Below are 25,952 nucleotides of genomic sequence, written 5' to 3'. Positions count from 1 at the left end.
AGCGTCACATTGGTGAACAGCATATGGAGCAGGGCGGAAGCCACAAGCATGGAGTAGATGTACCCTCCTTTCCCTGCTTACCTGTAGCAGTTAGATGTCTGCTAGAATGATCCCCACCAGTGGAAAAATGTGGAAGAATTTTCCATAGAAAGCTGCACCATGACCCTTGCAGAGAGTGTGTGCACTTTTCCCCATGTGGAGCAGGCCCTCCCACCCCACCTCCAACACTCACCATGCTTTGGCTGTTCGCAGAGATATGTGCCTGGCTAGGGTCAGTAAGAAGGTGATGGCAATATTGCAAAAGGTGTATTAACTGAAATGTTACAATGCTGTGCGTGAACTTAACAATCCCGCTTCTGTGCATTGTCCCCTGTGCTTCACCAGAAGTGGCCTTGAGGAACACCCCACACACCCCTGCCAAGCATCTCCACCAGATAAGAAAGCACCCAAGAAACAGCAAAGACGACCTGTTCTGGGAGGTACTGCAGTGTTCCAATGCAGAAAAAAAAAGGGAACGTAAGGACTGCTGGGAAGCCAAACAGCAGGACAGAAAAGAGAATGAAGCATTTGTTAAGGATGCAACTGAGAGGATGATTAAAGTAATGGAGGAGCAAATGCAGATGCTACAGTCCTTAATAGTGCTGCAGACTGAGCAGATCCATGCTCACCCTCCTCTGCAGCACATTCAGAACACTTTTCTTTCCCTTCCCCCACAAACTCCACTTGCACATTCCTTTCCACTTTCCAGGAGTTCTTGGTTTCCCCTTCACTCCACCCCCTAGGAAAGCTTTCACAATGATAGCTGGATCTACATACAGTTGTGAAAGTCTGTCCTTCCCTGGTTCCTCCTTCCCATCAGGCATCTGTGTCTTTGTGTGTGCTGTTTCTTGTTCAATAAAATCAAAGTTATTTAATGGTGAATCACCTTTATTTTTTTCCCTACAAATTGAGATTGCAGGTACCACCAATACATGCACAGGCATTGTTATCATTGTCTTATGGAAATACAAGGCCCAAAATGACACCATTGCATCCTAGGAAAACTTGCACCTCTGACAGAGATATACATTACTGGTGCTCATTGTCAAAGTGCTGCCTCAAAGCCTCCCTGATTCAAACTGGCCCCCTCTGACAGCCCAGTATCTGGCTGCTCAAAAATAGCAGCTAAGCGGTCTGCCTCAGCACTCCACCTGAGCAAATCTTTCACCCTTAGCTTCACAGAGATTATGCAACGTACAGCATGCGGCTATGACCATGGGAATATTATCCTCATTGAGGTCTAGCCTGCCATATAGGCATCGCCAGCGTGCCTTTAATCTGCCAAACGCACATTCAACTGTCATCTGGCACATACTCAGCCTGTTGTTGAACCTCTCCTTACTGCTGTCCAGGTGTTCCATATAAGGTTTCATGAACCACAGCCATAAAGGGTATGCCAGGTCTTCTGGGATCACTCTGGGCATTTCAACATCCCCCACTATAATCTTTTGATCTCGAAACGAAGTCCCCAATTGTAGCTTTCTGTACAGGCTGGTGTTCCTGAAGATGCGTGGCTCATGCATCTTCCCGGACCACCCTGCGTTGTCGTCAGTGAAAACCTACGGTGATCCACAAGCGCTTGCAACACCATGGAGAAGTACCCTGTCCTATTGATGTATTCCGTCACAAGGTGGTCTGGTTCCAAAATTGGAACGTGTGCACCATCTATCACCCCTCCACAGTTAGGGAACCCCATTTCTGCAAAGCCGTCTACTATTTCATGCACATTTCCCAGAGTCATGGTCCTTCGTAGCAGGATGCAATTAATTGCCCTGAACACTTGCATTAATGCAGCCCCAATGGTTGACTTCCTGACTCCAAATTGATTCGCGACTGACTGGTAGCAGTCTGGAGTCACCAGCTTCCATACAGCGATTGCCACATGTTTCTTTACTGAGAGGGCAGCTCTCATTCTGGTGTCCTTGTGCCACAGGTCTGTGGCGAGCTCCACACACAGTTCCAGGAAGTGGCTTCCACATCCAAAAATTCTGTTGCCACTGCTCTTCATCCCACACCTGCATCGCAATACGATCCCACCATTCAGTTAGGTGAGCAGCTTGTTAGGTGCGCCCAAAAGTGATGATCTACCCTATGCAGCTGCTCTGTGAATGCCAAAAGTAATCTATGTCGGGTGCCTGAAAGTGTTCTTCAGTTAGGAACTTGACAATTAACTGAACTGCCATTCACAATTTCTTCATGACAGTTAACAGAGCATTGGAGAGCAGTGCGAGATCCATCTCTTCCCACAAAGATGCTGGGGTTCACAGCAGAGAATGACTGTTGCAAAAATGCCGCAAAAGAAAGCTGGAAGCCCATGGACTGCTGGGACACAAAGCAATGCATCACAGGACATTAAGCCAGGGCCCAAGATGCACTGTAATCTGCTCTGCCTTCCCACATCACCTAGCAACAGAAGGTGTTGATGTGGACTGTGGGATAGGTACCCACAGTGCAATGCTCACACTGTTAAGGATGGTGCCCCCACTGTGGACATGCTCTGCCAACAGAGGGAGTAAATGTGAATATGAGATTCTGATTTTTATTATGTCAAGTTTTGGGTGTCACCATCACTTTTGTTGACAAAAATTGGTCGTGTAGACATAGCCTGAGTCAGGTCACCTGGGCTCTGAAACTCACTGCTGCAGGTTCTGTTTTGCGGTTTAGACTTACCCTCAGCGGTCAGGTCAACTGACTGAAGCTTGCGCTACAGGGCTAGAAATAGCAACATAGACATTCACACTCAGGCTGAAGCCCAGGCTCTGAAATCTAATGAGGGGTGTGGGTCTCAGAGCCTGGGATCCAGCCCAAGCAGAAATGTCTATATTGCTATATTTAGCCCCGTGGCCCAAGTCCCATGAGCCTGAGTCAGTTGACCTGGGCTCTGAGACTCGCTGCTGTGAGTTTTTTGTTTTTAAACAGTGTAGATGTACCCTTAATATTCTTTTCTCTCATTTTTCTTTATTCTCACTGAGTTTTTTGATGATGAAACACTGTTTATCACATGCTTTTCCCGTCTAAACTTTTATCTGGATTCGTGCCCTACCATTCTAAACGTTCCTTGTAGATTCCATGTGTCGGGTTATACCTTGACTTAAAATTTATACAAGTCATCTCTCTCTCTTCAATTAAGCTTTTGTTATCTTCTGCCTTGATTTCTAGCTTATCTTCCTGGCTCTTTCTATAAATAACTAGCTTGTTGACAATTCTGCTGCCCACCTACTCAAACAATGTTTCTGCCATGACTCCCCACACTATCCAATCACCTGCCTACCAACCCCACACCGCACACTAAGTTTAAGATGCTTGTTCTAACCTTCTTAGCCCTCCATCTAACTGGCCTGTTTCAGTTGGCCTGGTAGTTTGATGACACTGGCCTATCTCCAGTCTCTAATAATTGTATATATTCCCTCTCTATAGCTTCTATAGATAAGGCCTTGGAAAAGCTTCCTGCACTACTGTTCCTTTACTTACAGTTAGTTGGTAAAGCATGCCTATTCAGTGGAACAAGCAACCCTAACTGTTTTACACACTTTGTTTATAAACTTGTAGATTGATTGGTCTATCTTCAGTCAGCAAACTCCACTGGATTTTAAAGCCCTTATGGGAGAAGGGGCCATGACAATATTCTGCACCAACTCAACAAAAGCCTCATTCTGATGAGTATGTGTGTCTCTTCATTATACACCTTTCAGATGTTACAATATTTCATTTTAGCCTTCATTTGCTGTTGTAGCCTCTGGAGAAAGCACTTACCTCCAGGATCAACTACCTTAGCTCATCTAACCTCACTTTAATTTGTCTGAAAGCTACTTGGGGCAGACCCTTTCCCCTATATTTACTCTGATGAAACAGCACATATTTTAATAGCACTATATAAATGATCTAAATAAAGACCCTTTAAAAAGGGATTGAGACTGTATAGATGTAATATTCCACTGACTCAAACCCTAGAAAGCAAGGAAAGGTCCAGTTATGGGACACCTCTAATGCCCACAGAGGGCATATTTCCACTGAGGGCAACAGAGTCCACCGCCACACGGATGATACCTCCAACTGATAAGGAGACATAACATTTATTTCCAGCATAGTATAATGCAAAATTTTAATTAGAATGCTCCCAAACACCTTGGGTGGAGAGAAAAGGAATCTGTCAAGTGCCATCTCTGCTCCACTGGGCCAGCTATGGCTGTCTAGATTGGAGAACCCTCTGTCGAAGATGCAGCACTTCAACTGAAGCTGAAGAACTCACAACACTGGAAATCAAAGCAGCTCTCAACTGGCAACCCTGGCTGGTATCACCCACAGACTCAGTCAGGGTTTACAGCATAGACAACCTTCTTATAGTTTCTTAACCTTAGAGCATAGTGGGGAGAGGATGGAGGGGAACTTCATGGAGAGCAGCCTGTAGCTTCAAAGCCATTGGAAAGACGAGCTAAGAGGCGGCCATCTTTACTGGGCAGCCTCAATTTCACATGACCATCAAAGCTCTCAAGTCTACTGCGTTTTAGCTGAATCAGAGTTCCAGTTTATGTGAGTGACAAATTCCCTAACAAAATACATTTTAGCACAGTGGAAGGTGCACTGAACTGGGAGGCAGGACACCAGGAGTTCACATTTCACGTCTTTTGATTGCTCTTATTTATATTTCTTTATATTTCTGTACATTTCACAGACCTATTATTGAGCAACCCCTATATTAAGAGACAGTCAAGTATCACTCACTCCGTTTTACAAATAAATTATCTGCAACATTGCAAAAGAAATGAAAATAGAACCAATGTACTTCTATGATTAACTTTCAGTCTCAGCCACTCACAGAAAGAATCTGTCAACTCTGTAAGTGATTGTAATCAGTAAACCACTGTTCCAGAGCTAGGAACAAAGCCATGGTTCCTGACATTCAGCACGTCTTGCAAATGGTTGTGAAATCCATTCAAAAATCCCCTTTGGTCCACAGAGAACAGCTGAACAGAGAACAGCTGCCTATGCTACTACTACCACCATCTTCCGTAGCTCAAATGGTAGCGATATGGACTCAAGATCTGAATGTCTTGGGTTGAAACTCTACTGATGATCCATGTAGTGGTCCTTATAAGTGAACGTGATAAAATTCCTATTTTTCCAGTTCATTTTCTATTTTTTTAAATGTTTCATCTAATTTACAGAGTGAAGAACGATCTTAAAACAGGTTTTATATAAAAAATTATTATAATCTGAATTATGATGTGACACACAACAAAACATAGGAGTTCACATTTCAGCCATTGGTCATACCTTTCAATTGCTTGTGTCAAAGACTGGTAGGTTTAAGGTTTGAAAAGCGTGATGGCCTTAGTGAAATGGCAGCCATATTTCCTAATGGTTGTCTATGGCTTCAAAGCCCAGTTGGAAACATTAGAAAATGGATGCTATTTTTATTAGGGTATCCCTCCCAATAGTAAAGTAGCGATCATCTTTACCTAGGACATAAACGCCTTTAATCCCACTTGGTAGCTGGAGTCCCACTGTAAATTATGGGAAATAGCTATTTTGAGTAAGAGAAAATTGTGAATATAACTGTAAAGCAAAACAAAGCTTAATAACTTTGCTGAATTACAATCTAACTTCTTCAAAATGAGCATTTGAAGGTATCTGGCAATATGTTTTATCTACATAGGAAGTCTGAAGAACAACAAACCAGCCATTAGTTAGTAAAAGAATTCTAAATAAAAGTTGCATGTTTTAAATCATGGGATTTATGCAATATACTTTCAGATTGTGTGGTGGGTGCATCTACAATTGTACACACAAAATGTATTACTAGATTAGCTTTCATTCACTAGTATATAACAAAACACATTCTCCATTATCAAAATGCACAAAATCTACCTTGGATCAGTGGAAGCCCAACTTCATGATATTCATATCTCTAAAATTCTCCTCATGTAAAAAAATTTTCACTTCAATCATTTATGCACAGGTTATAAACCTTAACAAACAAATGTGGTTATAATTAAAATGTTGCAACTTGAACAATAACAGTGCAACAGAAAAAAAAAGAAAAAAATATTAAAGTCACTTCTAGAGTACAGAGCTCAACTTATTTTAGGCTACAGACTAACATGCACTCACTGAGTAATGCCTCTGGGCAACATGATAAGCAACTTAGAACAAGAAGTTGTTTAACAGTGAACACCTTTAGAATATTTTATAGTTAATTTCTTTTAAGGAAGAACAAACCTGAGCCACTTTAACAGAATTTTGAGTAGAGCCACCAGCATGATATTCTACGTTGAACCTTTTCACAAGTTCTTCAAACCTGTAAGAAACCACCGGGGTAGGGGGGTGGGGGAGAAAAGGAGAGAGACAGAAAGGCAGTCAGATTCTGTAATTTTTCACAGTGAAAAACTATATAAGCATCTAAATTAGAAATGTATGAGATCAAGTTATTTGTAAACAGGAAATTCAGACATATTAGCTCTTTTACAAGGTGCTAGCTGAGAAAACTCAGACTAAAATAGCATGCATGCACAGTATGCGCACTAAGCAACTGGCTCAATGACAAAGCAAGTGATATCAACTTGATTTCACTCCCTTACAGTTGTATTGTAAGTCTAGAACATTTAAAGAATGTCTTAGGAATACAGCATCTGGAGCTTGTGCACGATGATAGTTAACTTTCAAGCTTCTAAAGTATATGCTCGCATGTAAAAGAAAAAAAATGAAAGGAAACCAATGAGGAGGTGCTGATTCACACTTCCTCTAGCTAAATACGTAACATAAAAGTTCAATAATAAAATAATAAATAATAATAATAAGATACTTTATCTGCTTTAAAACTTTAGTCAAATAGTGTGCACTCAAAATTTAAACAATATTTTAAAGCATGAATTTTTAACTTGTGTTTGTCAGGTATTGGAACTTTATAAATAGATCTACTGCTAGTTTGAGAAAATCCGGATATAAAAAATAAGAATTGTAAAATGTGTGTAAATTGTGGCAGACCAGTTCTCTTTCAGTTTTCTAGTCCTCTAAGTTGGATCATTGTGTAAAAAATAAATTAATTAATATAAAAGCTCCGCTGTCCAAATGTTTTGAAAGAACACTTGGTTTCACTAGCAAAACCTATTTTTCACAATATAAAAATATGTATAAAGACAGCTTGATTACTTTAAAAGGAAAAGTCACGGTTTTTAACATAACGTACATAACAATTATAAGTTAATAATGTCTGGTTCCACTAGTTAGATCTGGTGCATAGCTACCACTGAAACAATGAAAGGGACTTTGTTAAAAAATGCAGTGCAAGTTGAATTGTTTAAGTTCCAGAAAGATCGATAAATGGTCAGTACAAAAGTAATGTAAAATTCTAATTAGGTTTGGACTACCATCAAGAAAAATCCTAATATTCAAGAGAAATATAGTGAAACCTGTCTTAAGGGACCAACTAAAATAGTTTAACAGAAGTGGTCTTCTAATGAAGATGGAGCAGAATAGTATTCTATCAATTTGTGGATTCTTTGTGATAATCTCTGAAAATAGGAGGTTGACTAATAAGTGCATTCTCTTGCACAGGGGTTCTCAAACTGGGGGACGTGACCTCTCAGGGGTCATGAGGTTATTACCTAGGGGCCACGGGCGGTCAGCCTTCACCCTCAAACGCGGCTTCTCCTCCAGCATTTATAATAGCGTTACATATACAAAAATGTGTTTTTAATTTATAAGGGGGTCGCACTCAGAGGCTTGCCATGTGAAAAGGGTCACCAATACAAAAGTGAGAACCACTACTCTTGCACACTGTATGAAAATTTATTTCATTTCAACTTATGCATGTTACTTTTCATGTGTCGCAGTCCTGATAGTTTTTTCATTATTGTCTCCTTGTTCATACATCAACAGAAAACACTTTCCCCTTGTTTTAATACACATAATTTTTAAATAAGTTAGGCACCCATCCAACCTTACAATAAATACTAGTAGCAGAAAGCCTGTGCTGTCACAAGAATGTAATTCATTAAGTGAAGTGTGTAAAAAAAGCTGAAAATGGCTGAGAATTTAAAAATAGGATGGCAACACACTGTGAATCCAAGGGATGATTGAACAGATGATATTATATTCAAAAAGAACTCTCAACCATGCTTGTAGCTGTTTCCATTTTTCACGCTGACTCAACTGACATTCTAGGCTACAAAGTGATTTGGGGGATTATTATGTGTGCTGGTTGTGTTGATTTGTGTAGTCTCTTTCACACAACCATTTCACTGGTTGTAGGCAAAATAGCTGCAGACTAAGGGTGGTGACTGGATGAGTTACCTCTGATATCACAATGGTCTAGGACAATGGTACCAAAACTTTACTTGTCATGCCCTCCCCCTTACTACTAGTGGAATCCTTCCGCACTCCCCCTCTACCATTACTGCACAGTTGGCTCAGCAAAGGAGTTTGTGCTGAAGCTGGAGCAAGAGACAGAGCTGGCCAGAGAGGGGTGTGTGTGCTGAGAGGCAATGAGGGCAGAGCTTAACTGGGGATGGAGAAGGGGGTGGAGTGGAGTTGTGGCTGGGGCCAGAGCTGGGCACAGAGCAGGGGCAGAGCAGAGCTGCAGCTGGGTGGTGCTTCCTTCCCGCCCCCTGTGGGGGCTGCCCCAGGCCCTGCCACACACACCCCATTCCTCCACTCCCCCCTTGGGGGGCATGCCCCACAGTTTGGGGACTATTGATCTAGGCATGGCATAAATACATGCCTACTGTAGCTTGTGGCAGAGCTCTGACCTTGTCCCCATGGGTCCCACACTTCCAGGTAGTTTATGCTAGCTTCAGAGGCTCACTGCAACCCTCCACATAGCCTTTCTCTCTCTAGGGTCAGGGATACAGTCTACTGAGCCCTTTTCATCATAAGTCAGCAAGGAGGTCGGTGAGGGAACTCCCACAGTCTCTGTTGCTCCTATGGCCTCATACCAGGACAGTTTAGCCTCCTGGTCCTGACAGGGGCCTGTTCTCCCCCCGCAGGAGGTGTTTCTGTAGAGGTGGGTTGGGGGGAACCTGGGCCCACCCTCTACTCTGGGTTCCGGCCCAGGGACCCTAATGGTAGGAGCTGTTGGCAGCCAACCTTTCACTGCCAGAGTTGCTACATTTCCCTGGGCCACTTCCCCACAGCTCTCCTGCTTCTCCCCTCTTCACCCTTACCTTAGGGCTCCCTTACCAATGACTTGAGGGTGTCTTCATTAACCAGCCCTTCAGCCGCACTTCCTCTCCTCTGGCTCTCCCCTGCCTGACTAGAGTGAGCCCTTTTATAGTATCAGAGGGGCCTTAAGAGTCAGGTGGTCACATTAGCTTAATGGCCTCACCTGACTATTTGCAAGTTAATTGGAGTCAGGTGTTCTCATTAGCCTGGAGCAGCCTTTGCTCTGGTCAGTCAGGGAACAGAAAACTGTTAATCTAGTGGCCAGTATATCTGCCTTCTGCTACTCTGCTGTATCCAACTGGCCTGGATCTATCACAAGCTATACACTGCATGAGGGTAATTTGTAAAGTCAAAATGGCTGAAAACTTAAAAATTTGATCGTAACAGACCACGAAACCCAGTGATGAGTCAACCTGGACATACTCTGAACATAGAGAGCTCTCAACCATGCTTGTGGCTGTTTCCATCACTTCACCCTGACTCAATGGAGATTTTAGACTTCAGAGTGACTCACAAAATCTTATTATATAAATATAGATTACCTATAATACAACAATGAAAAAGGAATAAACGTCAGCCAGAAAAGTGACTATTAAAAAAAGGCATCTTCTTTCAACATATTTGCTAATGCCAAAACACAAATGCCAACGACCATGATCCAGATACAGTATATCTATCAGAAAGAGTTACATTCCATTCTGTCTTGTGCTCTATAACCATAAAGAAAAGGAGTACTTGTGGCACCTTAGAGACTAACCAATTTATTTGAGCATAAGCTTTTGTGAGCTACAGCTCACTTCATCGGATGCATACCAGCAAAGTATTCTTCATTTAGCTCTCCACCCACACTGCTCTCAGCAAGCTGCAGGACTCTTATCCCCATAAGGATATCTCAGGGAAGGAAGAGGAATATCATAACTTACTTTTAGTAGTAAGTTATTCCTCAATTAGTCCCACTGAAATCAACTGGACTTCTCAAGGCGTTAAATACTCCTTCTCACCCTGTACTCTATCTGTTTTCAGGTGTTGATGGGGTAATTGGGGTCTGTCAGCTAGAACTAGATGCCCCATGAGAAGACTGCTGAAGTGTCATGGCTGACCAAAGTGAGGCTGGATGTGGCACTGAGTGATGAAGTCTGGAGTCGAACTAAGTTCTTGGGATGCTGAGTGGAACGAGGTTGGTGCTGCTTCTGTAGTCCTTACTCTGGTAAAACTCACTTACAGGAAGTTCTTCCCAGGTCAACTAACACGGCTGCTACTCTGAAACCTGTCATTTATGATTGGCTACAAGCATTATCTCTAGTTTGAGAGCTGAAGTACAGTTGACCTGTACTTCAAATACATCATTCTGAATGGTCAGCTTAGCAATCTGCTGTACAAGTAAATAATCAAATATGGAATCCCACAATGTCATTTTATTACAGCCATACTAATATGAAAGTTACGCTTCCAGATGTTCATTATATTTATTTTCTTGGGTTGACAATCTCCTATAATAGATGGAAAACCTTGTTGCACAGCAGTTTTATCATACAATATCCAGAATAGAAACTTCCTATCCTATGACAGAGACCCATGTCACCTTAAATAAATAAATCATCATCAATAGGGTCTCTTGATTATTAGTATCTGTGCTGCTAAGAGGCTGCTGCTTCTGTTATGAAATCCATTCACAGACTACTTTTATAAGCTGTTGTACCTTAATGATTCTACAATAGTTTCCTCTAAGTCACGTTTGCAAATTACTTTGAAAATGGAGGCATCAGCAATGACTATTAAGGTTGAGCTGAGATGTACATGGACATTAGATCTAAAATCCGAGGCTTACTTTTAAAATTTGGCACATTGACTTTTCATAGAAGAATTTTGTTTTCTAGTTTTGTTTTAATTTTATATTTGCACATACACACACACACAGAAAATTTAGCAATGTGGGCACAGGAAATATCTAAAAATGCTCACCTCTGCACCTTTGGTCCTGTTTTCCTTGCATTTTCTTTGAGTAACTTATCTCTTCAGTCTCTCACAAATAGGTTAAGTAGTGGAATTTAAAATATTAAAGGTTTTTAATTTCTTGCTATCATTTACCTTGTTTGAGGCTGGAGGACTACAACAAGAGAAAGGCAAAGGAGAGAAGTAGCACAGTTTAGTTCAACATTTTTGCCATTGTACTGAGAACTGAAAGAGTTGTATGGAGGATGGATTAGTGAAAGACTGAGAAGAGTTTCTATCTGACAAAGTGTATCTGCTATCACACATTTCAGTTTTCTGGAGAAGAGCCTGAAGAGAACTATTATAAGGAAAATGCTGGAAATGGAAAGTTATCCATTAATATTAAAGTAGTCAAAACTGTAGCTCCCACCACCCTTCATTCGAGAAGAGTACTGCCTATTCTATAATACTTACAACCAGTTATATAGTACATACCATTAAGTACTGGTGGAATTCAATCATTATCATCAAATAGTAGATCATGTACCGGAGTTAAGTTTCAACACTAAGTTGAATACAATTTAAGCTTCTATTAAAGTCCACTAATTGGGTCCAAGTTTACATCTCACTTTACAATATTACATATTTACACTCAAAAGCCTCAACTTGTTAAGCTCAAATTTAGCGACCGATATATAGGTTTTTTTGGTTTCACGTATTCTGTTTCAGTTTTGAAGCCTCTGTTAAAATACTTATCAAAACAATATTTTTCAGGATGGCGGGGGGCAGGGAAAACACTACCTAAACCATATTATCCATCCTGTCACATACACACATACTTCTCTATAGCATATGACAGGGGACATAATTGTCCAATAATTACTCATGTACTTCAATACTCTGTTAAAGGTCAGAGTTATGATCTTTTTCTTTCCACAATGATTCTCCATTTCAAATGTTTGAATAATGAGATACCCATCCTAGCAAACTAACGACAGGCAGGCAATTAGAAAGTATCACAAACTAAATTACTACATATGCTTTTCACAGCCATCCACACTAGTAATTATCTACCAATTGTATACCAAGCAATTGCAACCTCTACTGATATCAAGTTGCTGAGGGAAAAAAGCAACAACAATATGTCTCATAACAACCACTTCACAAATAAAGAAATGCAACAACAACATGAACTAACAATGTTTCAGCAAGATTTATAAAATTAAATTTGTAAAATTAAATCTTACATTTTCTATCAGTTTAAACGCTTGGTACCCAATCCATATGGTTAATATTTATTTGTGTATCTATGAGCATAGCAATTAAAATATTAACTTCTTTACCAGAAAATACCTGCTACAACAACTGCCTTGGTGACTGAGAGGTAACTCAAGACTACTTGTATTAATATATACTAGATGCCCTACTGTCTCTCTTTATTTAGAGCTGTGACTTCTAGTGCATTTAATCACTTTATTCTGTGGTCTGTGTAATGAAGGTTTGGCTACAACGAGGATGGCTTCTAAACTAAAATAAATATGCAGTAACTGGCATCAGATAAAATATTGTCTTTAATATTTCAATCTCAAGGTGACAGCCAGCGGAGAGTAAAAAAATTACTTTCAATTATTTCATTGAATTAGGCATGCAGACAGTGAGACTCTGACTGCTGCCCTTCACTATTTCAATCAGAAGTATTAAAAAAAAACACCTCATTTCCTCATGTTTTATATAACAAGGTCTTCAGGAGCCTTGGGTGAATATGTCAATTCAAAGAAAATGCAAGGAAATCCCTTTTGCTGACTGTCTTCAATATCATGATGTAAGGCTGATATCAATTAAATGTGTTAATTTATCCACAAGAGTCCATTAACCAATTACTGACCTGAAACTTAAGAATGACAACTGGATTTCATTTTTAAATTGAATTTTCATTTTTAAAAATTAACATTTGGACAGACAAAAAAAATCAGTACATGATCAAGGGAGCATGGGGAAACTTGCTGTGCCATTGTCCGCACTATATCTGGCCTACGAATAGGAAATTCCATGCCAGCACCTTTCAAGAGCGTTAAATTTGCTTTTCTATATATTTTTGTTTTAGGGGGGGAAAAAATCAACTGGAGCAACGATCTTTCAGGCCAGTGGATACCAAAGGCACCTTGTGTGTGTGCGCTGAGTAAACTGTTATCATGTCTGGGACAAATTCAAGAAAATTCGAACTTTATAAGCTAGACTAACATTGCTGTTTCTGGTTCTGCAACTGATGATCCTTCTGAATATTTCTGAAGTCTCTGGCATATCTGAGAACTCTGGTTCTTTTGTCGATCTTTGAACATACCATCACCTTCAACAATGCAATAAATCTCACCATCAGCACCATCCAGAAGGCCATGAGTTTGGTACCATAAATTTGATCATCATATTTTAGAGAAAACATGTTTGCAACAGTAGCAAAACATGTTTCTAGCTGTGGTACTGCTGATTAACAATAGCACTGACCAAAAAGAATGCAAGTATGTTACTGTTTTCATACACAACATTGGCAATGACAGCACGTCTGTCACTTGCTTTGTAGAACTGAACTGCTAATAAAAGCTGATGATGAAGGGTATATCTGAACAAGAGATTCACTTTTTAGGTGACTTGGAAAGCAGAAAAAGCAACTTAATAAGAGTACTGCAATTATTCAGATTTAATTTTTATATTGCAGTAGCTAGCACCTGGAAGCCACCCAGATCACAGCCCCATTGTGCAAGGTACCATTTTTAAAAACATTTGGGAAATGCCAGTCCTTGCCACAAAGATCTTACAGTCTAAAAATCGACTTGTGACAAAACCAAAAAGCAAAAGTCAGCCAAAGTTGGTATCCATTTATTGTCGTCTCATATCTTCTGTCTATCCTCACAGTGAAGTGTAAGACTGAATGGAAAGGGGTGTTCTTGTTGAGTTTAAAGTGCATTAACTTTCCGGAATGGAGTGTCTAAAAGAATACAAACAAGACAAAAGGTCCTAAGTGACTTTGGAACCTAAATCCCATTTTCAAAAGTGACTTAGAATCTTAGATCCCATTAACTTCCGAAGTCTCTTTTGAAAATGGAACTTGGAAGTTATACACACACAATATGGCTGCCAACATGACTACACAAATCCTAATTTTATTTTGCTTAAATATGGGCTTGATTCTGTTATGCACATCTGTCTTGCACTAGTGTCAGTCCATTGACCTTAATACAATTACTCTTCATTTACATTATTGTGAGACCAAAATCAGGTCCTGTAAATCTAACATGGCAAACTCACTTAGGTATGAATTCCAGTCAAAATTATTTGTGGATTAGATGAGTAAAATTAGTTTTTTAACCATCAGTAAAACAATTTAACCATCTTCCTTTATTCACACATATTGTAACCATGGAATAATGATGATCCTCCTACCGCATATAGATTTATATCCTTCTGGATATTTATAGATAAGGTTACGTTTTTCAAAAGTGCTTAAATCCCATTTCAAAAGGGATTTAGGCACTTTGGAGCCCAAGTCTTATTGACCTCTGAAGTTGTATAAATGAGTATAAAAAACGGACCTAAAAACCATTCTACACAAGTTACAGATAGAGAAAAAATGCCTGAGAGAAAGACACTGTTGATGCAGATGTCAAGGGCCACTTTATCTTCAAGAAGTAAAAAGAAATGTAGTTTCTTGTTTTTCAGCAAGATGGGTTTTCTTGGCTATTTTCTTAAGTATTTCCTTGTTACCCAGGATGACTCTATAGCACACACCAGCAGGAAGCCACATTTTAAAGATCAGCTGCCTAAAAGCTGCTGCAGAGGAGGAGGGGAAAAGTGTATTTGTAACTGAAGGTGTTTTATTTGTTCATATGTTTTTTTCTGTTTATTTTGTATATTAGAAATTCAGGTCCTGGCTCACCTATTTTTCCCGGGGATTTTTAGTTAGATTATTCAAATTCTTTTGTTTGTTTTTGTTAACACAAACTGCCTGACAAGCAGTTAGGAGAAAAGATCTTTGTTAAAGGTTCAACATCCTTGCAACTTGCTGCTTTAATAAGACAGTAAAACAATTGTTTGGGTAATATATATTACATTTATCTCACTTCTCTAGTTGCCTAACATTTTCAGTTGCAAGAACAGGTCATGCTAGACACAGATCTCAGTTTACTGTATAGCAGCAAGGAGAACCCGACTAACGTCCCAATGTCCTCATGTCTAATCTCACTATTTAGATTTTTTTTAAAAGCCATTTAAATCTTCAGATGAGGCAATGAGTGACAGAATGTCTAAAGAATCAGCATTGTAAATCAAAGAAAAATTGCTTCAGAGTGAGATAACATTCCTACAAGAGCTATTTAAGTGCCACTAGAAAGTCGGCATTATGTGGCTTTTAGATAGTGTTACCATTTCCAGTTAAAAAAAAACTAGTTAAAAACAATTGCAAAATCTATTCATCCTATTTTTCAGTCAATACTTGGTATTTTCAGTTACTCATACATCTGGTGACCCTGTCATCATTCGTGTCCCAAGTTTAATAATTTCAGGATAGGCAGGTCCAATACAGCCAGAGTCTCACATAGACTATATAATTTACATACTGTACAGGAGACAGAAGTAATCAGTAATTACCACTTCTGTGAGAATAGAAAATCAATAAATTGTAATAACTGGAAATGAAATTTACAGATACAGTATTTCAGTAACAAGAATTTTAATGTGTTGTTGAATATCTGAATTCACAGAGGAATGAAGGGTCATTATCTAAGTTCCCTCTTAGCTGTACAGCCGCACAGCAGTCTATTAAGCGCCACGCAGGGGTTCAGGGCTGTGGCAGGGAGAGAGGCCTCTCCCCCCAGCCCTGGACCTGCCGCAGCGGGGAGAGGCAACCCTCACCTGGCCCCAACCCAGTCCAGACCTGCCACAGCCGGGAAAGAGGCACTCCTTCCCAGGCCCCAGCCCGGCCCGGCCTGGACCTGCCACGGTGGAGTGAGAGGCGCCTATCCCATGGCCCCAGCCCTGGAGCTGTCACAGCGGGGAGAAGCGCCTCTCCCTCCGAGCCCAGATGATGCAGAGGGGAGAGAGAGCTCGGGGGGGTCCTCTTTCCCTGCTGTAGCCCCAGGGCAACCTGTATCCCAAACCCCTCATCCCTGGCCCCACCCCAGAGCCTGCACCCCCAGCCACAGCCCTCATCCCCGCTGTACCCCAACCCTTTGCCCCAGCACCGAACCCCCTCCTACACTCCAAACCCCTCAGCCTCACCCCCGCCACATGAATTTTGTTTTGTGCACCAATATGGAGGTGATGTGCACATAACAGAATTCATTCCACACATGCATGGGAAAAATTAGAGGGAACACTGGTTTTAATAACGGATTACTAAGAAATCAACTAAGACAGTTTTCCATATGGTGTTCATGAATAACAATGGACCAAAACTAGTTCTACAATTCAAGGTAAAAGTTTATTACCTTAACTGCAAGGTAATAATTAAGAAGTTTCTTCTTCTTTTTTCTCCTCTTTCTTTCTTTTTTAAAAGTAAAATACTACTGTACCGTGAAAGGTGGACATTTGATTTTTTTTTTTTATATTCTAAGTAAGAAGAGAAGTTAATGATTATATTAAACTTTCAGCTTTGGGTTTCAGATTTTAAATTCTGTCTAAGACAAAAAGTTAAAACACATTAAATGAGTCCATCCCTAATCCTCTCTGGACTTTTGTCCACATCTCAAAATGATCTCAAAGCTTGTCACAACTGGCAGTCACTGCTCAAGGAGAGGCCTGAAACAGCAAAAATGTTGCATTTCAGAACTGAGGTGCAATGGCAGAGCTACAAGGGAAAGTTTACATAGTACTTCGCTGGCTATGACTGGCTTTACCCAGTGCAACTAACTCCTGATTTTTCTATACACTAGATTGATCCAGAGTTAAAGTGAAAAAAAAACCAAGCAAACCTAGATTCATGTTGCAAAACAAACAAACATACCAAAAAAATAAAAAGATTTACCATTGGGTTCAGCTACCAGCATAGAAGAGTCAACTTATTTTAGGAATATGATGGATAAGTTACAGTTGAATGTAGCTGACTATGATCTTTTTCAGTGAAGTTCAAAAAACAATGACTCTTCATGGAAGTATTTACTACTGCAAACTAGAATTTTAGATTCAGTATTTTCCTAACCACCTCATCCAAACAAACAGCAAATTAAAAATAAATAAATAAATAAAATCAGTAATTCCAAACAGGTTAGGCTTATGAATACCAAATGTTAACAGAAGAAAGAGAAAAAATGCATAGGCAAATTGTAAGATTAATAGCTTTGAAATATTTTACCACAAATGTTCACGAGGTTGAAAAAAATGCACTTAAATGTCAGTTTGATAAAAGCCAAAAGAAGATTTTCCACATATGTTTGCATTTAAGCATAGTGAAACAAGATGAAAAAAAGTAACAGTCATTCAAAAGTAAGGTTAAAACATCAGCTCTTAAGGATCATGATTTAAAGGCATTTCTCCAAGTTAATTTTTTTTCTTTCTTCAGTAGAAAGTCAGGCAGCTTTACATAAGTGTTCCTTGAAAAGCCCTAAAATATGAAGGCGCCTCTTTTTCTAAACTATTTGAATGTTCCCACACACACGCTCCACCCATGCATTCACCACATATCCTTGAAGATACACAGAATTGTGCTCAGAAATGTCAGGTAGAATTAAATAAAATTAATTGTTGAGATGTTGACACTATACAAGATGAAAAATTAAAAAGTAAATCAGTTATGTTTCCAAGTTATCAGAAAACAATCAAAATATTAGGCTTCTGCTTTTACTTATTGCAAAAGACACACTAATATATACTGTATATACATAGAGTACACGGCCATGGGCATGCACACATACACCTTGAACTTCTATCTACTATGTAATTAGATTAATAGTTTGCATTCCATAGTAATAGCATTTGACTTTCCCCCTCTTAAATCTGAAACAAATAGTTAAAAGGGATACATGCTCATAAAAAAAATAGTCTGTAGTTGATGGACTATACAACTAAGGAGCATCTAAGTAACAAGAAAGTGGTCTAAGGGAATGTTGTTGGACAGGAACATTAGAAACCTATAATCTTTATTGCATGTGACAACTATAAGTTTACTCACCTGTGCATATTCCACAGAACTGAGAAAGAAATATACATGAAATAAAGGGGATGAAAATTTAACTTTGTGCAAAATAATGAAAAACAGTGAAAATTCTGGTGAAGTCTTCAACTGAGTAGAAAACGAAGCATTTCCTTGTATCTAATGAATTCACTAGGAGCTTAAAATCCAATAGTTAGTATCTACACTTTCTTCTCTCTCAGGAGATTTTCCAAATGCTTTTCAGAGTCTCATCCACCCCACCAACAGACCCCATGTTACAACAGCTATAATTCCAATAACGGGGATGCATCAACAACATCCTTAAATCTGTCAGAGATGCTGCTTGCACAAAAGCAACACACACAGCACCGACGTGCACCCTTTCCCTCATACACAGCCACTACCTTTCCCAAGATCAAAGGACAGTGCATCCACAGACGTGCACAGGCTGAAATTGCCCCATAACCTCAGCTGCATGGAACACAACGCCATCCACAGCCTCAGAAATAACTCTTACATTTTGTGGGTACAGACTAACACGGCTAACCCTCTGATACTTGGTACAACAAAAATAGTAAAAACAAAAGTTTATTTAATCAAAACATTTCCTCCTACATGGCTATAATTTTACAGTATTAAAACAATAGGCTAGGGCAAGATACAACAGTAAAATACTGTACTATATTAACTATAGGTGGTGTGTGAAATGTTGAACTCATTTGTATTTGCTAATACAAATGTATTTGTATTAAACTTCAAATGTATTTGCAATAAACCTTTGTTCAAGTTAAACCTGCATTCATGAATCAACAGTAATTTGTTCAAGTCTTGTTGGCATCTAAGAACTTACAGTCAAAATTAGATTTGAACATTTTTGTTCTATTAGGCTCCTTTTCACTGGTGTATTACATATTATCTATGCTCACTAGAAAAAGTTATCTGAGTACTTCTAATATGACTACTAGTTCCATTTTCATTTCTTGCCAACTCCATGCAAACATGCACAAACCATGTGAACTGGTTCACAATGAGATTGGGCCATGGAAGAATTAGGTTAATTTGACTTTAGTCATCGAAGAGGAGCGTTCATGTAAACTCTAAGGTTCTCTTATTTAAGGGTTTATGAACAAGTGTGACACAAAGCAAAAAGCATACTTGGCAGTGGTACACAGAACTCTAGAAAAATACATCTGGGCACAGAACAGCCCGTTGGTTCTCAGCCCTGCCATTCTTGGCAGCACAAAGAGGACTTAAAGTTGCTTTAGGTAGATAGATAGGGATTAAGAATTTTTTTTAAAAAACAAAGAAAAATAGAACGGCCATACTGGGTAAGACCAAAGGTTCATCTAGGTGGCCAATGCCAGGTGCCCCAGAGGGAATTAACAAAACAGACAATCATCAAGTAATCCATGCCCTGTCGCCCATTCCCAACTTCTGGCGAACAGGCTAGGGACACCATCCCTGTCCACCCTGGCTTATAGCCATTGATGGACCTATCCTCCATGAATTTATCTAGTTCTTTTTTTAATCTTGTTATAGTCTTGGCCTTCACAACATCCTCTGGCAGGGTGGATAAAAATCAATGATTTTTTTTAAAAAATCTGACTTTTTTTAATTTAAATCAGATAATTTTTTTTTATAAAATGCTTTTTGTGGAAAAAACCTATCTAAAGATTGTTTTAATTAAGATATATCTTTGAGCTATAATGACTCATCATGGAATACAGATTATAAATTCTAATTCTACAGTATGAGACCATATATTCATGTAATGTTTAAGAAAAGTTTTGTAAAAGAGTTCCAATAGTTCATGGATTACGGACCCAATCTTATGGGGTTCCAGGGGCTTCTATATAGATTATTTAGGTTAATCCTTCTATCTACTCAATAGGGCTCAGTCTAGAAGAGACCATCAGAGATGCTTAGTTTTGCAGTTCTCAAACGTGGATTTGTGTCTCCAGAGATAACATGCTTGTTAACAGCAAAAATATTTTTAAATAAATAATATAGAGGTGAGAAATAACAGACCTCAACCCTACTGTCCCTCTGCAAATTTGTGTACACAGAGTCAATCCCTTACCTCTCTCTAAAAGTGCAAAGTTTCAAAAAGTTGAAGTTATTGTTGGGGCAGAATAGATCTGGACAAGGAGAAGTCTGGAGATAAATGTGAGGCGGGAGGGACAGGCAGTAGAAACAAAAGCGAAACTGTTTGAGCATCATATTCCAGAAGTCTTGAGGTCTTTCTGAGTGTAGCCTTCATTGATTTGAGATCTACCATACCATTCTCCCACTAGAAGGGAAAACCTATAATGGCAGCAGGCCGTAAAAGAGACCCAGTTTGGGAATATTTTAATGAAGTTCCTCTACCTGTGGGTACGACAGGCATACATGCAAAATGCAAACAGCGCAACAAAGAAATGCAAGGCCTGGTCGCCCGAATGAAACAACATCATGAGAAGTGTTCCTTCTCAGAAGGAAGCTGTGTTGACGATGAAAGGAACATCACTTTAAAAATGTATAGTGTGTATCTTCTAAAAATGAAACCTACATCTATCTCTGAGTTGTGAAGAATATGTATTAAGGTTATAACAACCAACAAGAATGCACTTTTACGTAGAAATTTATGATTAAATAGAGTCTTCCTGACTAGTGATCTAATGACTAGTGATCAAATCAATTTGATTTAAATTAAATCCACCCTATCCTCCGGCAAGGAGTTCCACAGGTTGACTGTGCATTGTGTGAAGAAATAGTTCCTTTTGTTTGTTTTAAACCTGCTGCCTATTAATTTCATTTGGTGACCCTTAGTTCTTGTGTTATGAGAAGGAGTAAATAACATTTCCCTATTTATTTTCTCCATCCCAGTCATGATTTTATAGACCTCTATCATATCCGCCCTTAGTAATCTCTTTTCAAAGCTGAAAAGTCCCCATTCTATTAATCTCTCCCACACCCCTAATAATTTTTGTTGCCCTTTTCTGAACCTTTTCCAATTCCAATATACCTTTTCTGAGATGGGGTGACCACATCTGCATGCAGTATTCAAGATGTGGGCGTACCATGGATTTATACAGAGGGAATATGATATTTTCTGTCTCATCATCTATCCCTTTCTTAATGATTCCAAACAGTCTGTTAGCTTTTTTGACTGCCGCTACACATCCATAGAGTGGATGTTTTCAGAAAACTATCCACAACAACTCCAAGATCTCTTTCTTGAGTGGTAACAGTTCATTTAGACCACATCATTTTATATGTATAGTTGGGACTATGTTTTCCAATGTGCATTACTTTGCATTTATCAACATTGAATTTCTTCTGCCATTTTGTTGCCCAATCACCCAGTTTTGTGTGATCCCTTTGTGGCTCTTCACAGTCCGCTTGAGACTAAAACGATCTTGAGTAGTTTTGTATCTGCAAATTGTGCCACCTCACTGCTTACCCCTTTTTCCAGATCATTTATGAATATGTTGAATAGTACTAGTCCCAGCACAGACCCCTGGGGGATACCAGTATTTACTTTTCTCCATTCTGAAAACTGACCATTTATTCTTACCCTTTGTTTCCCATCTTTTAACCAGTTCCCAATCCATGAGAGGATCTTCCCTCTTATCCTATGACAGCTTATTTTGCTTAAGAGACTTTGGTGAGGGACCTTATGAAAGGCTTTCTGAAAATCTAAGTACACAATATCCCCTGGATCACCCTTGTCCTCACGATTGTTGACCCCCTCCAAGAATTCTAGTGGATTGGCAAGGCATGATTTCCCTTTACAAAAACCATGGACTCTTGCCCAACAAATTATGTTTATCTATGTGTCTGACAATTTTATTCTTTACTATAGTTTCAACCAGTTTGCCTGGTACTGAAAAGACCGTTACCTTTTCCGTAATTGGTGTTCTTGTCCATTCAACTTAGGTGTGTGTGCTCGCCAGATGCACTAGTGCCAGAAGTTTTTCCCTCAGCAGTATCCATTGGGCTCTGGAGCCCCCTGGAGTGGCGCGCACATGCCACAGTATATAGTTCGCCACCGGCTCCCCCGCTCTCAGTTCCTTCTTGCCAGAAACTCCGACAATGGGAAGGATGGTGGGTTGTAGAATGGATATGAGCAACATGTTGAAGAACACCAGTTATGGAAAAGATAACTGTCTTTTATTCTTTGAGTGCTTGCTCATGTCGATTCAACTTAGATGACTCCCATGCAGTTCCCCTTGGAGGCGGTTAGGAGTTCACGGATGTGTAGATTGCAACACAGTTCTGCCAAACCCAGTGTCGTTTCTGGCCTGCTGAGTGATGGCATAGTGCACATATTCATGGCCCTCTAAGGACCACGTCACGGCTCAACAGATGTCCTAGATTGGGAAGTGTGCCAGGAAGACCGCTGAAGATGCCTGCACTCTCATCAAGTGGGCTCTGACAATCCTGCCAACTCATAGCAGATGCAAATGCAAGAGATGATCCAGTTAGAAATGCTCTGCGTGGACACTGGGAGGCCCTTCATTTTATCAGCTGTATAGATGAAAAGCTGAGTTGACTTACGGAAAGGCTTTATCTGATCTAGGTAGAAAGCCAGGACCCTTCTTACATCCACAGCATAAAGGCGCCTCTCTTCACCAGTCTCATAGGGCTTGGGGCATAAGACTGGAAGGAGGATGTCCTGGCTTACGTGGAAAGTAGACACCACCTTGGGAATGAAGGCCGGGTGGGGCCGGAGCTGAACCTTGTCCTTATAGAAGACTGTGTATGGCGGTTCTGAGGTCAGGGCTCGCAGCTTGGAGACTCGCCTCGCCAACATCACTCCTACCAGGAAAGCTACCTTCCATGATAGGTGAGACAGGGAGCATGAGGCCAAAGGCTCAAAGGGTGGGCCTGTGAGACTGGACAGACCCAGATCTCAGTTGAGATCTCACTGAGGGACCAGGGACCGAACTTGTGGAAAAAGTCTCAAGACCTCTGAGGAACCTGACCATCATGTCATGGGAGAACACCATCTGCCCCTGGATTGGTGGATGAAAGGCGGAAATGGCTGCCAGATGCACCCTGATATAGGAGTGTGCCAGGCCCCGGTTCCTCAAATGAAGCAGGTAGTCTAAGATCGACTGCACAGAAGACTAAGAAAGGGAGATGCCTCGTTCGGCCACCCAGCAGGAGAACCTCGTCCACTTTGCCAGGTAAGTCTGTCTAGTCAAGAGCTTTCTACTCTCCAGAGGACCCTTTGAACAGGCCTATTCCTCAGGGTCCAGCCACTCAACATCTATGCCATGAGGAGGAGGGGTGTGAGGTTGGGATGCAAGCGTCGACCGTGATCCTGTGACAGCAGGTCCAGTCGGTTTGGCAGGGGCCACAGAGGGATAGCTACCAGGCTCAACAGCGTCCTGAACCAGTGCTGGCAAGGCCACACCGGGGCGATCGTGATAACCTGAGCCTTGTCGCTCTTGATATTTGCTAGAACCTTGCTGATGAGCAGAATCAGAGGAAATGCATAAATCAGGCTTTCTGTCCATGACAGGAGGAAGGCATCGGAGAGGGTGCCCTTGCCCAAACCCCATCTGGACCAAAACATGTGGCAACTCCTGTTCTGCCTTGTGGTGAACAAGTCCACTTGGGGAGTTCCCCACCACTGGAAGATCATGCTGGCTACTTCTGGGTGGAGCACCCAATTGCAGTGAGAGAAGTCCCTGCTTAGATGATCTGCTAGCATGTTCTTGACCCCCAGAAGGTGACACGCTCCTAGGTGGATTCCGTGGTTGATGCAGAAGCCCCAGAGACAGAGTGCCACTTGGCAGACGGCCGAGGATAGTGCTCCCCCTTGTCCGTTGATGTAGAACATCAAGGCTGTGTTGGCTGTCAAGACTCTGAACACTCTGCCTGACGGGTGAGGTACCCTGTGCCAGATGTCCTGAGTTCCTTGATGTTTATGTGTAGCATCATTTCCTCTGGGGACTACATACCCTGGGTCTGGAGAGTGCTAAGGTGCACCCCCCAGCCCAGGTCTGAAGCATCTAAAACCAACTCCACTGAGTGAGGAGTGCTGACAAAGGGAACTCTTTCCAGGACTTTCCCAGGGTCAGTCCACCATCGCAGTGAAGTAAGTATCGACGCAGGGATGTTAACGACCTTTTCCAGGTGGTCCCCAGACTGGGAGTAGACCGTCACCAGTCATTGCCGCAGGGATCGCCTCCGTAGCCTGGCGTGGCACACCACATATGTGCATGCTGCCACCTGACTTAGGAGGTGCAGGCAAACCCTGGCAGTAGTCAGGAGGAATGCAGAGACCTCTGTGATGAGGTCCATCAATGCCCTGAACCTCTCCAGTGGCAGAGATGCCCTGGCGCAGGTCAAGTTGAGTACCACTCCGATGAACTCTATCCTCTGTACCAGAACTAATGTGGATTTTTTGTTGTTTACCAAAAAACAAGACAACAGGCCGAGACAACAGCAAGTGGCCAACAGCATCGTGACATCCCTTGGACCCAGGACCTGGAGCTGCCTTTGACTAGCCAGGCGTCGAGGTATGGGTAGATCTGTAGACCCGGATGTCGGAGGTAAGCAGCTACCACTGACATGCACTTGGTAAATAACTGTGGTGCTGTTGCTGGGCCAAACGGGAGGACCACAAACTGACAGTGGTTGGGACCTACCATAAACTGGAGGAAGTGTCTGTATCCCTCGAAGATGGCGATCTGATGTATGCATTTTTCTGATTGAGGGTGGCGTCTCCCAGATCCTCCAGATCCAGGGAGGGGATAATGGAGGCCAGGGAGACCATGCAGAACTTCAGCTTTGCTAGGAAGCAGCTCAAGTCTTGCAGGTCCAGGATAGGTCGCTGACCACCCTTGGCCTTTGGGATTAAAAAGTAATGGGAATAGAACCCCTTGTTCCTGTACTCTGGAGAAAGAGCCTCCACCACACCAAACTTCAGTAACTCCTTTGCCTCCTGTGCAAGGATACTCTCGTGAGAAGGGTCCCTGAAGAGGGACAGGGAAAGGGGGTGGGAAGGAGGAGTAGAAAGCAACTGAAGGGTGTAACCCCATGCCACCGTACTGGAGGACCCATCGGTCCAATATTACAGATACCCATGCAGGGAGGAAAGGAGAAAAGTGGTTGGCAAAAATAGGAGACAAAGTATCCTGGGAACAGACCGGTAGGTCGCCCTCAGGCGTAACCTCAAAATGAGCGCTTGCCCGCCTGCTTATTGCTGGCTGGGCTCGACTGAGAAGCCTGAAGAGGCTGGTGGCTAGGACGCCGCTTGTAGTCTCTGGATTTTCCTATGGGGAGGCTCCTGGCAAGGGGGGCTCCCTTGGCCATGAGGCTGCTGTGGCTTGAACCGCTTGCAGGCAGGGCTGGGAACGTATAGGCCCAACATTTTAAGGGTCGTGTGGGAGTCCTTGAGGCCATGGAGCTTATTGTCTATCTGTTCTGCAAACAGGGCTTGCCCATTGAAGGGAAGGGCTTGCATCGATTGCTGAGCCTCCATGGACAAACCAGAGTTGAGCAGCCAGGATGCCTGGCACATAGCGACGGCTGAGACCATGGTTCAGGCAGCAGTGTCCGCTGCATCTGACATTGCCTGGAGTGTCGTGCCCTCCTCCATAATTGCCCGGAACTCCTACCTAGAAGCCTCAGGAAGGAGGCTTGGCCATGGCTTGCCACATGTTAAAGTCACAGCGTCCCAAGAGGG

The 25,952-nt window shown here is 41.4% G+C and overlaps 1 protein-coding gene across 7 annotated transcripts in view; it reads right to left on the bottom strand.

The window, feature by feature from the left end:
- The window catches only part of ADK (adenosine kinase), a 542,329-nt gene that overhangs the window by 362,685 nt on the left and 153,692 nt on the right, over positions 1-25,952 (bottom strand). For all 7 annotated transcript variants that reach the window (XM_073353161.2, XM_073353156.2, XM_073353153.2 and 4 more), the window contains one exon: positions 6,259-6,337. In XM_073353161.2, the coding sequence (XP_073209262.1) occupies positions 6,259-6,337 (79 nt within the window). Of the gene's footprint in view, positions 1-6,258; positions 6,338-25,952 lie in introns of those variants that run through there.

The sequence above is a fragment of the Lepidochelys kempii genome, chromosome 7, assembly GCF_965140285.1.
Source record: "Lepidochelys kempii isolate rLepKem1 chromosome 7, rLepKem1.hap1, whole genome shotgun sequence".
Classification (NCBI taxonomy): domain Eukaryota; kingdom Metazoa; phylum Chordata; order Testudines; family Cheloniidae; genus Lepidochelys; species Lepidochelys kempii.
The sequence above is the reverse complement of the archived record's forward strand: the minus strand, read 5'-3'. Positions and strand labels throughout refer to the sequence as shown.